Consider the following 17,414-nt stretch of genomic DNA (forward strand, 5'->3'; position numbering starts at 1 on the left):
CTACATGTTATTTGGAAGTAGCTGTAAAGAGGATTGTTGCGATCGAAATAGTGATTTTAACCGCGGAATTTCAATCGCATAAATACGGTTCCAACCGTAATAAAGCGATTTAAATCGCATAAATACGGTTCCAACCGTAATAAAGCGATTTAAATCGCATAAATACGGTTCCAACCGTAATAAAGCGATTTAAATCGCATAAATACGGTTCCAACCGTAATAAAGCGATTTTAATCGCATAAATACGGTTTAAACCGCGGAAAATTAATGAAAATGGCGGCACAAGCTATGAATTTGTTACAGCGACATCTAGTTGAAATGTACCGAAACAAATGATGACGTAAGACAAGTGAGAGTCCGCTTTTATCTTAGACTTCAAATGTACAAATATATATCGCAATAATTATACTTGCTGTTTGGTTTTCTGTGACATTAAGTGTTGAGAGGAGAGAGCGTTATAAATAAATAAAGTTTTAAAAACTAAACCTTGCTTTTGATTACAACACCTTTACCCAGGAAATTTGTAGTTTTACAAGCGGATTCGCGTGTTATTAGCGACTTCTGAAAAAGAATACAGGTTTTTCGCAAATTTCACGGGAACTATAGATTTTACTGAGATGCAAATGTGTTTGTCTATGTCCTTCTTTTGACTTTAAATTAAGTATAATAAAAATATAATCACGTCTATATCCCTTGAGGGGTAGATAGAGCCAAGAGTCTTGAAAAGACTGATAGGCCACGTTCAGCTGTTTGGCTTTATGATAGAATTGAGATTCAAATAGTGACAGGTTGCTTGTCCATCGCCTTAAAGAAGAATCCCAAGTTTATAGGCCTATCCCTCAGTGGCCTTTTACGAAATCCATGGGAGCGAGATGGAGTGGTCCTATTCTTTTTTTTTATTGGTGCCGGGAACCACACTGCGCTTGTGAAATTACAATTATGAATATTTACCTTTATAAAAGCAGGTTATCATTTAACGGAGTATGTTGTAAGTATAGATTAAAACTTTTTTCCTGTGATACCACCTTTATTTTTAATTCTTCTTTTTTCAATTCAAAAAGAAAATTTATAGAAGTGACACAGTCACCAATGACATAATTTCGATGGCTATTTTCTGTTTTTTGTTACAAAATATTTGATTGTTTTACGTGTTAAAGTGGGCGTCATGGGGAAGTTTACCAAAGCTGGGGAGATTTCCCCGAATTTGAGCGCGACTACTTTGCTGGTCAGCGTCGAGGACCTGATCAATATGGCCATGGGGCCTGATGACGTAAGTATGGAAACAATTGCATACAATTCTAACGAAGAATAAGAGGAAGAAGAAAAAATAATTATAAGTACAGTTACAAGTATTGAGTTTTAGAGTTATTTGTGCATTCTATGCACATGCAATAACTGTACTTACTGCACTGAGTGCCGTGTCGTTTCCGGCACCAATACAAAATAGAATAGAATCACTCCATCTCTTTCCCATGGATGTCGTAAAAGGCGACTAAGGGATAGGCTTATAAACTTTGGATTCCTTTTTTAGGCGATGGGCTAGCAACCTGTCACTATTTGGATCTCAATTCTATCATTAAGCCAAATAGCTGAACGTGGCCGATCAGTCTTTTCAAGACTGATCGGCTCTGTCTACCCCACAAGGGATATACACGTGACGATATGTATGTATGTAATAACTGTACTTAACCTAATAATAAGAGTGCCATAACAGGTCCTGGCTCAGTGATACGCTGAACAGGTTCAGCACTGATTTTCAGCCAGAACCCTGTTGTGGGGTCATGGACATTAACAAAATTAATAAAACATGAAGGCCGCATTGTTAACTTTTAACATTAGGGCGTAGACAGAGTAGTATAGCAGCGTAGTCTCGAAAAGAATGAAGGGCCTAGTTCAGATCGATGGCTACTGGTAGAATGCAACCAATCAATGCGTTGCGTCAATACGCGTGATTTTAATGATGTCAGATAGTGACAGGTTGCTAGCCCATCGCTTAAAAGAAGAATCCCATGTTTATTTCCTAAATAATCTATAATATAAAAATGAATCGCTAAATGTGTTGGTAAGCGCATAATTCAAGAACGCCTGGATTTGGCCAATTCTTTTTTTTTAATATTCGTCGAAGCTCAAGGATGGTTTTTACGGCGAAAAAATACCAAATAATTGCCTGAAAAACCTTAAAAACAGTCCTTTTCTTTATCCCATACAAACGTTTCCTAACTAATACGTACAGTCAATTTGAGCTTTTTCGCTAATGTATAAAGTTCACTGTTATCTAAGCAATGTAGGTCTAATTGATGGGAACAAAAAACTGTCATATTACAAATCTTTTTGACAGAACGAAGTCTGTCGGGTCCGCTAGTTATAAATAAAACTAAATAAGTAGTTTGATTTGCAGAAAAACACCGTCAATTATAAACTCATTCAAACTGTTCTACACATTTTGGCGAGGCAGATGAGATTGCTCGAACAAAAAGTAGAAATAAGGGTCACAGAGTATATCACGCAGAGAGAAAAGGAGAAGAAAGATGCGGAGGAGGCAAAAGAAGAAAGAGACCGCGCTAGAGCTGCAAGACCTGTATCCAGAGACAGGTTAAAGTCTAAACCTTCTTCTGCTACAAGAGCGGCGAAGGAGGCTAAAGAAAGGGAGAGACATTTGAAAGAAACGGAAAGGCAATTTCGAGCAGCTGAAAGGGAGAAATTAGGTATTGAAAAAACTTTACAAAAGGCTAAGGAAAAAGAAGAAAAGGCTGCAGCGAAACAATCGGCTAAAGAAGACAGAGAAGAATCTAGAGAACGCGATAAAGCTGCCAGAGAAAAGGAGAAAGAAGAGCGGGCGGCGTCCAAGGATAGGGATAGGGCGGAGAAAGCGTCAATTAGAGAAAGGGAGAGAGAACAAAGAGCTGTGTCTAAAGAGAGGGAAAAGGCGGAAAGAGCGTTAGGTAAGGAATTGGAGAAAAAAGAAAGAGCCGCTTTAAAGGAGAGAGACCGGGAGGAAAGGGCTGCAGCCAGGGAAAAGGAGAAGGAAGAGAGAGCTGCGTCAAAAGAGAGGGATAAAGCGGAAAAGGTTGCTGAGAGAGAGAAGGAAAAAGAAGATAGAGCCGCATCTAAAGACCGGGAAAGAGCGGAAAGGGCTTCAGCCCGAGATAAGGAGAAGGACGAGAGAGCCTCCTCTAAAGAAAGAGAGAGAGCAGAGAAGGCCGCAGCTAAAGATAGGGAACGGGAAGAAAGAGAAACTTCCAAAGAAAGGGACAAAGCTGAAAAAGCTGCTGCCAAAGATAAAGAGAGGGAAGAGAAAGCATTATCAAAAGAAAGGGAAAAAGCAGAAAAGTCTGCTGCCAAAGATAGGGAGAGAGAAGAGAGAGCCACATCTAAAGAAAGGGAAAAGGCAGAAAAAGCAGCAGCTAAAGACAAGGAGAAGGAAGAAAAAGCCGCTACAAAGGATAAAGAAAGAGCGGAGAAAGCTGCAGCTAAAGACAGAGATAGAGAAGAGAGGGCTACATCAAAAGAAAGGGATAAGGCGGAAAAATCTGCAGTCAAAGATAGGGAAAAGGAAGAGAGAGCTGCTTCAAAGGATAGGGAAAAAGCGGAAAGAACTTCAGCCAAAGACAGGGACAGGGAAGAGAGAGCCACGTCCAAAGAAAGGGAAAGGGCGGAAAGAGCTGCGGAAAAAGATCAGCGAAAAGCTGCTGCCAAAGACAGAGACAGGGACGAAAGGGCCACGGATAAAACTGAAAGGGCAGAGTCGAGAGATAGAGATAGGGCGGAGCGTGCAGCGGCGAAAGAAGAACACGCAGAACGGTCAGCAGCCAGGGAACGGGAGAGAGAAGAGAAAGCCAGAGCCAAAGAAGAAAGAGCAACATCAAAGGAGAGAGACAGAGAAATGAAAGAAGCAGCTAGAGCTGAAAGAGAACATGAGAGAGCTGAACGGGCGGAAGAAAAGGAGAAACACAGAGCCGATAAAGAACGCGAAAAGGCGGAGCGGGAGGAAGACAAAGCAAGGTCTAGAGCTGAAAAGGCTGAAAGAGCTGATGAAAAAGAAAAGTCCAGAGCTGAGAGAGAACGCGAAAAAGCTGAAAGGGAAGAAGAAAAAGAGAAATCAAGAGCTGAGAAAGAACGTGAAAGGGCTGAAAGGGCAGACGAAAAAGAAAAATCCAAAGCTGAAAAAGAGCGTGAAAAGGCTGAAAGGGCAGATGAAAAAGAAAAATCCAAGGCTGAAAAAGAGCGCGAAAGAGCCGAACGGGAAGATGAAAAAGCGAAATCCAAGGCTGAAAAAGAGCGCGAAAAGGCTGAAAGGGCTGAAGAAAAAGAAAAATCCAAAGCTGAAAAAGAGCGTGAAAAGGCTGAAAGGGCAGATGAAAAAGAAAAATCCAAGGCTGAAAAAGAGCGCGAAAGAGCCGAACGGGAAGATGAAAAAGCGAAATCCAAGGCTGAAAAAGAGCGCGAAAGAGCCGAACGGGAAGATGAAAAAGCGAAATCCAAGGCTGAAAAAGAGCGCGAAAAGGCTGAAAGGGCTGAAGAAAAAGAAAAATACAAAGCTGAAAAGGAGATGACAAAGGCTGAAAAAGCTGTGGCTAAGGAACAGGAAAGGGCAGAACGTGAGATTGCTGAGAGGGAAGCGAAAGAAAAGGTAAAGATTCAAGCTGTACTATGAAAATAAATGAAAAAAGTTTAAGTTCATCAAATAAAATAATAAAACAATGGTATTTTTTCAGAGAAGAAAGGCCAGCGTCTCAGTTACAGGTAAATCGTAAAAATTTATCTCAAAAGTTGGAACATTATTCCGTTATGTTGTAATAATGATAAATTATAAATACATACATATGGTCACGTCTATATCTCTTGATAAATTATTTAACATGTTTTTCTTATTTTAGAAGACGATCGCGGAAAAGAGAAGGTTTTAGTTGGTAAGTAGTTTTGGTATGAAATCATACATACATAAAATCACGCCTCTTTCCCGGAGGGGTAGGCAGAGACTACCTCTTTCCACTTGCCACGATCTCTGCATTCTTCCTTCGTATCATCCGGTTTCGGGTACTTTTGACCTGACCCTTTACCAGGACGTCCTTAATTTCAAGATATGTTCGTCTAGGTCTTCCCACTCCGACCTTTCCCTTCACACTCTCCTCGTATATCTGCTTAGTCAACCTGCTTTCATTCATCCTCTCCACATGACCGAACCATCTTAACATACCCTTTTCTATTCCTGTAACTACATCTTGTTTCACCTCACAACATTCCCTTATCACGCTGTTCCTTATGCGGTCACTCAATTTCACACCCATCATACTCCTTAACGCTCTCATTTCAAGAAAGGAAATTATGAAATCATCTTTAAGATTTTCTGACGAACTAATATTTCGTCAGAAAATCTTAAACTGAGTTGTCTGGACATCCCGAAGGGTATCAAACGACATCCTACTTACTTACTTTTTTTATTGAACGGACCCTGGGTGCGCCTATGTGGTGATCATGATCCTGGATGAAGTAAATCTTGGTAAGTCAGGTTTTTTCATGAAGCGACTCCCATCTGACCATTTTGGTCTAGGTTTTTAATCGTAATCTGAATTTTCACATCTTCAACCACTTAGGTAATAGTCACTCACAGAATTATCTAGTTTATTTTAAACTTCTGCCAAAAAGAAATAAAAAAAATTCTGTACAAAAACTTAATTTTTTTTAAATTTTGATTTCAGTTGAGAAAGGGCCTACCACTCGACCTGGTACGTGATAAACTTAACAAATTTTTTTTTGTCGACTAAATATCAGAAATTAAAGTTTTTAAAATTCAAAGTACCTTATGTCCATCTTGAAATTCCATTTTACATTTGATGTATGAATTTTCAAATCTGTTGAGTATTCCTGAATATTAATCTCGAGTATACAACATTTCATCCTTACATTAGTGAAGATGTTGTGTGCTTGCATAATTTATTCATAATGTTTAAGATTGTACTTTTTATTGCTATTTCAAAGCGAGTTTCGTCAGTAGCGATTATTACAGAAAGTCGTGGTATGTGATTTACAAACTTTAATTAAAATAAAACAGAAAAATCTGCAGCATATGGCGCGCGCTCCAACATAGAAGTGGTGACGCGTTCCCAGTTCGACCTCCTGAAGGAACTAGTCAGCGACCTGGCGGAGAAGGCTGGTCCCCTGCCGATGCCCTCCATGCCACAGAACAAGGAGTTGCTGAGGAAGTTGTCGAAAGGCACGGCCTCGCTCACAGACATGATGGATGCAATGCAGGTATTTTCGTCACCCTTGCTTTACAAACTGACAATTTTTAATTTTTGTAATCGATTGTTCGGTTTTGCTTGGATCGATCAGGTAAAAATAGCAGAGCTGGAGAAACATTTATGCTACGTATAGATTTTCACGATTCTTGCCTTTTTGCCTACCTAGTTGCTTTTTTTACATAGGTACTAAATCTAAAGGAATTCCTTTGTTCGTCGTATGAAAAGATGGGTGACTCTATAGAATTGTAATGTTCCGTTTATTCAAGTTTCAATCCAGCTGCGTGGAAAGAAAATGAACTTGGCGCGTTCTATGATTTTTTACTCCTTCACCAGCTTGCATACTTGGCTTGCATCAAATTCCTAAAATTTATCACTCAATATGATAACAGGTAGGTGCACGTGTTGTGGCCGCAGAGCAGGCCATCGGTCGGATGGGCGGCATCCTCACTCAGCTGGCGACGGCTGGAGCACTCCCCGAGGACATCGCTGGACAGGTAAATACTAAATCAAAAGTTTGCTATCTAGACGATCTTATCCTAATATTCATGATCATTGAAAGTCATTTTGTCAACTTCTCTCTCTTTCCAGCATTCCAGTTATCCTCAAAGTTGGAAAGAGAGAGAATATAAGACATGTTACCTTTTAACGTTTGTGAATGAAGTCTCCTATGTAGCAGTGGTTTATTTTTATCGTGGATGTTTTTTTTTAATAATTGTTTTTATGGTTATCCACTCTTGGAATCAAAAAGGCTTTCTCTAGGTCTTACAGTTCAATAAATTTTGAGCGCCTCAATATTATTCTTAGGTTGGAGAGGTGACTGAGGGATTGGAAACAGATATGATGGAAGCTGACGCGCGAGCCGAGGAGGCTGCTGCAAAAGCTGATACCCAAAGCGGAGTGGTACAACTTTTTTACATTTAAATCTGTAGTCTGTTTGTATGTCACAGTTGCAAACAGTCTTTGGCATTTCTACATCACACGCCATCAGCCAATAGCAGCGAAGATTCTAAATCGCGCAAGCAAATTTTCATGGATTGGAGCATACCTAAATAAAATCTCAGAGTCAACATCGTCGGAGCTGTTCCCCAGGCATAACATCTAGATGTTGTAAAACTTGCTTGCGCGATTTAGAATCTTCGCTGCTATTGGCTGATGGCGTGTGGTTAGAGCTAGCTCTAGGCATAATCTTCATATATATATATCTCAGTCTTGAAAAGACTGAACGACCACGTTCATCTTTCTCTTTAAAAGTCTTTTATAACAATGTTTGCTTAGGGTTTATAAAACTCTTATCTTTTACCTTACTTCTCAGTATCACAGTAGCATTTCCACTTGTATGAGTTATTGTTCCAACATGAAGTTTTAATATCAGTATTATCAACTTTTAGTCAAGTAAAACACGCACCTCCGTGTCTCGCAAGTCTATAATTTCCACGAAGAGTAGGCTCAGTCAGTCGGCTCCTTCAGGCCGGCCCAGCACTGCCGCTTCCGTCGCGACTGCTGTCTCAAAGGCTTCTACCCTCGCTAGACCTGCGAAGGTCACCCATCCAGAGCTGGAGTAAGTATATATGGAGGCTTACTGACTTAGGATTCCTCTTGTAGGCGTTGGGCTAGCAACCTGTCACTATTTGAATTTCAATTCCATCATAAAGCCATGCAGGTGAACGTGGCTTTTTAGTCTTTTTTAAGATTATTGGCTCTGTCTACTCCGTATTATTGACGTGACTATGTGTATGTATCATGTCTTAAGAGGTAGACAGAGACAATAATCTTGAAAATACTAGAAGGTTTAGCTGTATTGCTTAGAATATGAACTCCAAGCCTTTCGCTTGATTGACTTTTACAATTTACTTTGGAAGAGATGCAGCTGTAGAAACGTGAACAAACGTGACGTTGGTATGGAATCCTTTGAGCGCTCCGACTCGCACTTGGCCGTTTTTTTTATTTACTACCGTGTATCTGTCTATCTGATGTCAGCCCCCAAACAATAAAAGCGGGGTGAGAAAGAATCAGCCTTGCTCGAATGAATCCGCTGGCCAAAATTTGTACATAATTTAGTGTCTTCTGTCACCAGCAATGCTGTGAAAACCCTGAAGGATGACCTGGCTAAGAGCATGGCTTTACTAACAGCGAAGTCGTCTGCTGCGGTCGAGAGTTCTTTGACCATGGTGAAAGCTGTTGGTAAGAATCTCTTTAATTCTCTTATCTATTGCGTACGCTATAGAGTCTACATTGCTTTCTTCTAAACATACTCAAGACCGACAAGTGCCGTGTGGTTCCCGGCACCATTAGAAAAAGAATAGGACCACTCCATCTCTCTCCCATGGATGTCGTAAAAGGCGACTAAGGGATATGCTTATAAACTTGGGATTCTTCCATGGCGACAGGCCAGCAACCTGTCACTATTTGAATCTCAATTCTATCTTTTACCCAAACAGCTGAACGTGGCCTATCAGTCTTTTTAAGACTGTTGGTTCTGTCTACCCCGCAAGGGATATAGACGTGATTATATGTATGTATGTATACTCAAGACACTTCGATAGGTTTTTAAATTTTTAGACTGTTTATTTTAATAAATTCGAAAGGTTTTTCTTTTAGTACCTAGTAGATTTTTTTTCTTTCCCCCAGCCGAAAAATTAGACACGGCAGTAAAGTTGAACAGCAGGATATCGACCCTGTACTCCATGGTGACTGATTACGCTGAACAACTCAGCGGATTCGACGCCGGCCTTACCACTCAGGTATTGTTTTATTTATTTTCTATTTAGTCTATATTCTTTTTTTAATTCTGATGAACTTATTAAGTTTTTGCTTATTATGGCATGAACATAATACCTACTTATATTATTTATTATAAGACGGAGCTTACTCGAAAAAATTATCTCGGATGGTGTAACATAGTCTGTCCACGCGAACTTGTATTTTCCTGAGTTCCTCCACTACAATTCTGATCCTTCTTGCAGACAATAGGCAGGATATTGATAAATGAGGATGTGACATTTGTTATGTCGTTGACAGATGCAAGGTTTCTCCGAGCAGATGCTGCAGATGCGGGTGGACCTGCAGGCGGGGCTGAAGCTGTTGGACACTGTCAACAATAACGCCGAAACTGCTGGTTTGTTGTCCAATTATATATATATATATATTTTATATATATATAGGACAAATACACAGATTGAGTTAACCGCGAAGTAAGTTCGAGACTTGTGTTACGAGATACTAACTCAACGATACTATATTTTATAATAGATACTTATATAGAATTTGAATGAGACTTCGGAAACATGTGCGAGAGTCGATAAAACAGTCTTTTTCACTTTTATGTTGGTTACGTCAAACGTTATCCCAACTAATATTATCAATGCGAAAGAAAGATCATTTGTTTGTTTGTTTGTAACCTCTTCACGGGATATCTACTCAATTAACCTCACAAAGTTCTCTGTCAGATCCAATGGTTTACTGGTAGATAATGCTTCTAGCATCAAGTCTGCCAATTGTGCTATACATTTGTATTTTGTAGGTACAATAAAGTTTTAATAAATAAATAAAGAACCGCCTCCATTCGATATCCTCCTTTTTTAAAGTCGGTTAAATTTCTTAAACCATCTCCTAAATGTAGCAAGCACTTACCTGAAAACTGCATCGAAATCGGCTCATCGTAATAATAATTAAATAGAACAAACTTTTCTCTTTGTAGGTGATTAAAAAGTTTAAATGCAATGTTTTGTGCAGCGGTGATGGAGCTTACGGAGAGGTACCAGGGCCTGGTGATGGAACTTGATCATACACTGCACGCCCACTCGGATCTGAACGTCAACCAGGACCGACTCGGGGAAGACCTGAGGGTGCGTTGAATAGAATGTTCCTTTTATCTTCCACTAGCGACCCGCCCCGGCTTCGCACGGGTGCAAAATTCGGAAAAAAATATACATAAAAACCTTCCTCTTGAATCAATCTACCTGTTACAAAAAACCGCATCAAAATCCGTTGCGTAATTTTAAAGATTTAAGCATTCAGACAAACAGACTAAAATAGCGACTTTGTTTTATACTATGTAGTGATTCTCAAAAGTCCGGCGTCATAAAAAAATGGCGCTCTGTTATTGAACTTGTCAATTGACTCATGATGTCGAACACGATCATCTGTCAAGAGTGCGACATCTTTTAGTCCAGAAGTTAACATTTTGTGTACGAAACTATAAAACTGAACGTGGCCTATCAGTCTTTTCAAGACTGTCGGCTCTGTTTATCCTGCAAGGGTTATATCCTACTACTATTATAAAGGCGAAAGTTTGTATGGATGTATGGATGTTTGTTACTCTTTCACGCAAAAACTACTGAACCGATTACCATGAAATTTGGTATGTAGGTAGCTGAAGACCCAGAATAACACATAGGCTACTTTTTATCCCGGAGTTCCCGCGGGATTGGGTTTCTATGCGGACGAAGTCGCGGGCGGCCTCTAGTACGTAACTATATGTATGTATGTGAAATAAAATCGTTTGGATAGATAGGTAGAGACGTATACAAATGTCGTCACAGCACTGAAGAATAGGACCATTCAATCTCTTCCATGGATGTCAGAAAAGGTGACTAAGGGATAGGCTTATAAACTAGGTATTTTTTTTAAAAGCCATACAGCTGTACGTGGCCTTTCGGTTTCAAGACTGTTGGCTCAGATTACCCCGCAAGGGATATAGACGTGATTATATGAATGAATGAATGAATTATCTTTATGTCCAGGGATTGATCGAAGCTGTGGAAATGCTCAGAGAACAAAAAGCGGACCGGGATGAAGTGCAAGATGGACTCCGGGATAAGGTGAGAAACCTTTAACATAAAATTACATACATAGATACAGTCACGTCTTTATCCCTTACGAGGTAGACAGAGCCAATAGTCTTGAATAGACTGATAGGCCACGCTCTGCTGTTTGGCTTAGTGATAGAATTGAGATTAAAATAATGACAGCTTGCTAGCCTATCGCCTAAAAGAAGAATCCCAAGTTTATAAGTCTATCCCTTAGTCGCCTTTTTCGACATCCGTGGGAAAGAGATGGAGTGGTCCTATTCTTTTTTAGAAAGTTACAGTTAAACGACGCTTAACTTGATCTAATTGTACTTTATATTAGATTGCAAAAAATAAAACTCAAGAACATCGGGAATAAAACACGCTACGTTACTCTCCTCTTCATGCTTCCTTTCCTTCCTTCCTTTCCTTCCTTGACGGCCTTCGTGGCGCAGCGGTAGTACGCTTGTCTGTGTCACCGGAGGTCCCGATGTTCGAATCCCGGCCAGGGCATGATGAGAAAAGAACTTTTCCTGATTGGCCTGGGTCTTGGACGTTTATCACAAGTCTCGAAAATACTTCGAAGCTAACGCGATCAGTGTAATTTGTCCCGTATTTAAGTATTTATTTTCGAAAATTCTCACACAAGGGAACCGCAGTCGGCAGAAAAAAACAATGAGATTGACAACTCCTTTCAAAATGATCAAATAATTTCATTTTCAGGCTGACAACTCGAGACTGGCGGGTTTGCTGACGGAACAAGAGTTCGCGGCGTCCAGGGCCGAGCTGGAGCGGAGACTCGCCGTCTGTCACGACAAGTTCCACCGGCAGGACGGAGTCTGGATGGTAGATATATGGTCCATTTAATTTGATACATATAGTCACGTCTATATCCTTTGCAGGGTAGAAAGAGCCAGCGGTCTGAAAGGCCACGTTCAGATGTTAGGCTTAATGATAGAATTCTAATAGATATATACGTACATATAGTCACGTCTATATCCCTTGCGGGGTAGACAGAGCCAGCGGTCTGAAAGGCCACGTTCAGATGTAAGGCTTAATGATAGAATTCTAATAGATATATACATACATATAGTCACTTCTATACCCCTTGCGGGGTAGACAGAGCCAGCAGTCTGAAAGGCCACGTTCAGATGTTAGGCTTAATGATAGAATTCTAATAGATATATACGTAGGTACATAATTATAGTCACATCTATACCCCTTGCGGGGTAGAAAGAGCCAGCGGTCTGAAAGGCCACGTTCAGATGTTAGGCTTAATGATAGAATTCTAATAGATATATATGTACGTACATAATTATAGTCACATCTATACCCCTTGCGGGGTAGAAAGAGCCAGCGGTCTGAAAGGCCACGTTCAGATGTTAGGCTTAATGATAGAATTCTAATAGATATATACGTACATATAGTCACGTCTATATCCCTTGCGGGGTAGACAGAGCTAACGGTTCAAGACTGAAAGGCCACGTTTAGATGTTAGGCTTAATGATAGAAATCTAATAGTGACAGGTTGCTAGCCCATCGTTTAAAAGATGAATTACAAGTTTATAAGCCTATCCCTTAGTCGCGTTTTACGATGTCCATGGGAAAGAGATGGAGTGGTCTTATTCTTTTTTATATTGGTGCCGGGAACCACACGGCAATTTGATGATTAACTGTTTGTTACAGTAAATAGGAATATTAAATTTGGGTACTTATTTCTATAAGTCTTAGAAGCAATAATTCTTATTTATACTCGTATAAACTTAACTACAAGAAAAAAAGAGTTTGCATGATGATGTAATAGAATAGAATAGATTTATTTTCAAAATTGGATACAAGGTATCACTTATTGACGTCACATTGATAGTTATGTATGTGAATGAAGCGAAAGAAATTTGCAGGAATCGTGGCAAGAGGAAAGAATATTCTCTTCCAACCCCTCTGGGAAAGGGGCGTGATTTTATGCATAGATGTAAAAGGGGAAAACAAACTACAATGTGCAGGCGCATTCCACTTCTGATATACGTACACATTAGAAGTATGATGTACCTAACATGAATGTGTGTTGAAATGATACCAAAACGTCATCATTACTTTTTTATTATTTTGCCGTATGGTTCCCGGCACCAATACAAAAAAGAATAGGACCACTCCATCTCTTTCCCATTGATGTCGTAAAAGGCGACTAAGGGATAGGCTTATAAACTTGAGATTCATCTTTTAGATGATGGGCTAGCAACCTGTCACTATTTTAATTTCAATTCTATCATTAAGCCAAATAGCTGAACGTGGCCATTCAGTCTTTTCAAGACGATGGCTCTGTCTACCCCGTAAGGGATATACACGTGACCATATGTATGTATTATTTTTTTGCTTTTTCACTCTTACTTCAGATCAAATCCTCATAAGAACCTAATTGCTATACAGGATTAAGTTCAATTTGTTGTTAGTGAAATTTCTTACAACAGAAAGCTGTCAAAGAGTTGAAGGAGCTTACAGACGTGAAGGCTGACCTGGTCTACCTGTTGGGGACTAAGGAGGAGGCCCAGAGGGGGTTGGACATGCTGCACGAGATGTGCAGGAAACTGGCCGAGGTGTTGGGAGAGCCTAAGGTAATGTAAATACTGGCCGAATTGAGAATCTTCTCCTTTTTTGAAATCTGTTAGAAATGTATTTTTTTTTTCTTGTTTTAGAGATCAGGCCTTCACTTTCTTCTTTAAATCATCCCTATGAATTTTTCTTCCTTCTGATTTAAATCCCGGGGTTATATCCTTACCTCTTCGGAGATGACTCTGGGGTGAGGATTCCTTTAAACTCCCGCGGGAATGGGAATTACCGGGATTTTAGGAACCGCGAGCGTCGTTTAGTTTAATATATACATACATATATATGGTCACGTTTATATACCTTGCGGGGTAGACAGAGCCAATAGTCTTGAAAAGATTGAATGGCCACGTTCAGATATTTGGCTTAATGATAGAATTGAGATTCAAACACTGACAGGTTGCTAATCCATAGCCTAAAAAAGAATCCCAAGTTTGTAAGCCTATCCCTTAGTCGTCTTTTACGACATCCATGGGAAAGAGAAAAAACCGAAACCGCCGAGCTTGCATGAAGAGAGTTATGAATGTCGATGAAGCGAAGGAAATATGCAGAGATCGTTGCAAGTGGAAAGCGGTAGTCTCTGCCTACGCCTCCGGGAAAGAGGCGTGATTTTATGTATGTATGTATGGGAAAGAGATGTAGTGGTCCTATTCTCTTTTATATTTGTGCCGGGAGCCCCACGGTCGTTTAGTTGAACCATCCAACTATTTGCAGGCCGCAGTCCTGACCCGCAAGATGGCGCGCGGGGCGACCTGCGCGGCGTGCATGGTGCCGGCGCTGATGGAGCTGCGGGACGCGAACGCGGGCGCCCCGCCGCGCCTGCCCGCCGCGCGCCCGCGCCCCGCCGGAGCGCCCGCCGCCGAGGAGCCCTGCGAGCGGTTCCAGCTACCTCCGCCGCCGGATGATAGGTAATCTGTATTACAGTATTAAGCGAACGGCCTATGTGGCGCAGCGGTAGCACGCTTGTCTGTGACACCGGAGGTCCCGGGTTCGAATCCCGGCCAGGGCGTGATGAGAAAAGTACTTTTTCTGATTGGCCTGCGTCTTGGATGTTTAGCTATTTAAGTATGTATTATAAAATATAGTATCGTTGAGTTAGTATCTCGTACAAGTCTCGAACTTACTGCGTAGCCTCGCAGTAAGTTCGAGACTTGTACGAGTACTCGATCTGTATAATTTGTCCCGTACATGTTTATTAATTATTAAGCTGCTGTGGTGAAGATTGATGCGTAAATAGGACCTCCCGCCTAAAAGACAACGTGTAATAATCTATCTCTTAGTCGCCTTTTACGTTGTCCATGGGAAAGAGATGGAGTGGTCCTATTCTAAAGTGTCAAAAACCACACTTTATAAACGTATTTTAAAAATATAAGATGCAATAACTTAAGATTTTTAACAGACACTTCTTTTGACGTAGTTGTGAAGTTAACTTTTGTTGAAGAAAATGCTGCAGTGCACTTTGTTACCGCTTCTTCTGCACTGACACTTTGGAAGCGGCTGTAAACTTAGTTTTAAGTAATAAGATATGACAATTATTAAGTGTGTAAGAAGTATCCTACAATAATGAATAAAGTGCCGTGTGATTCCCGGCACCAATACAAAAAAACAATAGGCCAACTCCATCTCTTTCCCATGGATGTCATAAAAGGCGATTAAGGGATAGGCTTACAAACTTGGGATTCTTTTTTTGGCGATGGGTTAGCAACCTGTCACTATTTGAATCTCAATTCTATCATTAAGCCAAACAGCTGAACGTGGCCATTCAGACTTGAAAAGACTGTTGGCTCTGTCTACCCCGCAAAGGATATAGACGTGACTAGACCATATGTATCTATGAATAAAACTTTTGAATTTGGTTTTGACATTTTTGAATTTTTCAGACAGCACATTTGCAATCGCTGGGTGGGCGGTTCCCATACGCTGCTCTCTGATGCTGTCACTCGTCTCCACGCCCAGCCCATGACCTACACAGCTGTACCCACCAGCAGGTTCACGGGATACGGCAATGATGGACGGGTAATGCCTACCTATTACCTATATCATAGAGAATAAATACGTCTATGCTAGCGTAAATTCAAAATATCCCGCTTATGTTCCGTGTGGTTCCTGGCACCATTAGAAAAAAGGAATAGGACCACTCCGTCTCTTTCCCATGGATGTCGTAAAAGGCGATAAAGGGATAGGCTTATAAACTTGGGATTCTTCTTTTAGGCGATGGGCTAGCAACCTGTCACTATTTGAAGCTCGATTCTATCATTAAGCCAAATAGCTGAATGTGGCCGATCAGTCTTTTCAAGGCTGTTGGCTCTGTCTACACCACAAGGGATTTTTTTTTTTTTATTTGGCCTATATGAAAACATGTTACATACATTCCATACAAAAAGAAGACATAAAAGTAAATAAAATATCTAAACTGGGACAGAAATAAAACATGCTAAACAGTATTAACAAAGATTTAGACGTGACCATATGTATGTACGTATGTATGTTGGCCTTGTATTGATCTCCCATTTCGAATGACTTGGCCGGTTAATATTTTATCATTATTTACATATTATGTTCCTTCCTCAGTTGTACATGATGGAGGAGGAATTGCAGCCTTGCTTGGAATGCAACAGGCTGTCGGATGACGTTGAAGGAGCCCCCGTCACTTAAAGTGACGTCACGATCTGCAAAGCTTGAGGGGTGTTGATGACGTTGATTGTGACGTCATTACACAATACTTACTACCTATTGTGACATACGGCCGAACGTGGCCTTTCAGTCATTTCAAGATTGTTGGCTCTGTCTACCACGCAAGAAATATAGACGTTTGTATGTATGTGTATCGACGTTACAATCTATGAAGCGTTTTACGAGGGGGGATATATTTTATGACGTCATATGTTCGTCAGAAGCATGCTCGATATAACTTTGTGATCGTGCTTTTGCAACGAGAAAGGTAATTTGATATAAATTTATTTATTGATGTATGGAAAATAGTAATGTAATAAATGTTATGCTGTTTGTTCAAAAGGTATTTTATTTTTGTTGCCTACGAGTGAGTGAATGACTTGTGTGTCACACAAATAGTTTTGCAAAAATTGTGACAATTGTAGTTTTTGTCTGCTGTTCCTAAGCTTTGGAGGGTTAAAATATGCGGGATTGAACAAAAACTCAAAATAAATTAGGTATAGAATGTAATCGTGAAATAAATAAATAATTTACATTAATTTAAAGCATATTTACAACTTACCAACGCGATCTAAAATAATTTAAATAAATAATCCGTATTACAAGTTGTCTAAATTTGACAGAATTAAATAATATAAAAAATACCTTGGATATAAATAATGGATGATAGTAAAGATAATAGAAAAGTGGACAGGAAGATTCTTAATTTAATATAAGTACTTAAATAAATGATTTTGTTATGTTATAAATAAGTACTAAAAATAAATAATATATTAAATATACAATTGTAACGATTAAATAACAGTGTGTCAGCCATAATGGGCTATATTATTTCCCCCTTGGGCATAATAGTTGATATTTTACTTTTTGGTAACAATCATATAATGCACATAGTTTTGTTGTATATAAAAATACAGTATAAACATATTTATAAGGTAGAACTTATAGACTAGATGAATATAGAATTATAGTGCCATTAATATTAAAAAAAAATTAAAGTTCGCGTTAATATAAAAGGGTAAAAGAAATGATAAGTATATTTTGATCTTGCATTCCGGTAGAAGTTACATGTATTTTATTGTATTAAAAATATATTTTGGTTTCAAAT

At 39.7% G+C, this 17,414-nt stretch overlaps 1 protein-coding gene across 1 annotated transcript; it reads left to right on the forward strand.

Annotated features, from left to right (window-relative positions):
- The first annotated feature begins 981 nt into the window (after positions 1-981).
- On the forward strand, positions 982-16,288 carry LOC106137931 (axoneme-associated protein mst101(2)). Its single transcript, XM_060948371.1, has 19 exons — positions 982-1,270; positions 2,399-4,630; positions 4,716-4,743; positions 4,878-4,910; positions 5,700-5,726; positions 6,053-6,252; positions 6,632-6,736; positions 7,047-7,142; positions 7,631-7,800; positions 8,317-8,423; positions 8,871-8,983; positions 9,261-9,357; positions 9,975-10,087; positions 10,985-11,062; positions 11,753-11,875; positions 13,498-13,641; positions 14,348-14,541; positions 15,514-15,649; positions 16,205-16,288. Exons 1-19 carry the CDS (start codon positions 1,166-1,168, stop codon positions 16,286-16,288), a joined length of 4,185 nt encoding a protein of 1,394 aa, XP_060804354.1. The 5' UTR covers positions 982-1,165.
- The last annotated feature ends 1,126 nt before the right edge of the window (positions 16,289-17,414 follow it).

The sequence above is a fragment of the Amyelois transitella genome, chromosome 15 (assembly GCF_032362555.1).
Source record: "Amyelois transitella isolate CPQ chromosome 15, ilAmyTran1.1, whole genome shotgun sequence".
Classification (NCBI taxonomy): domain Eukaryota; kingdom Metazoa; phylum Arthropoda; class Insecta; order Lepidoptera; family Pyralidae; genus Amyelois; species Amyelois transitella.

Bases quoted from the DNA above. Each gene is read 5' to 3' on its own strand.
- LOC106137931 (XM_060948371.1), top strand. From the start codon at position 1,166: ATGGGGAAGTTTACCAAAGCTGGGGAGATTTCCCCGAATTTGAGCGCG. The intron at 5,727-6,052 runs GTACGTGATAAA...AAAATAAAACAG, and splicing joins AGGGCCTACCACTCGACCTG to AAAAATCTGCAGCATATGGC. The intron at 15,650-16,204 runs GTAATGCCTACC...TTCCTTCCTCAG, and splicing joins GATACGGCAATGATGGACGG to TTGTACATGATGGAGGAGGA.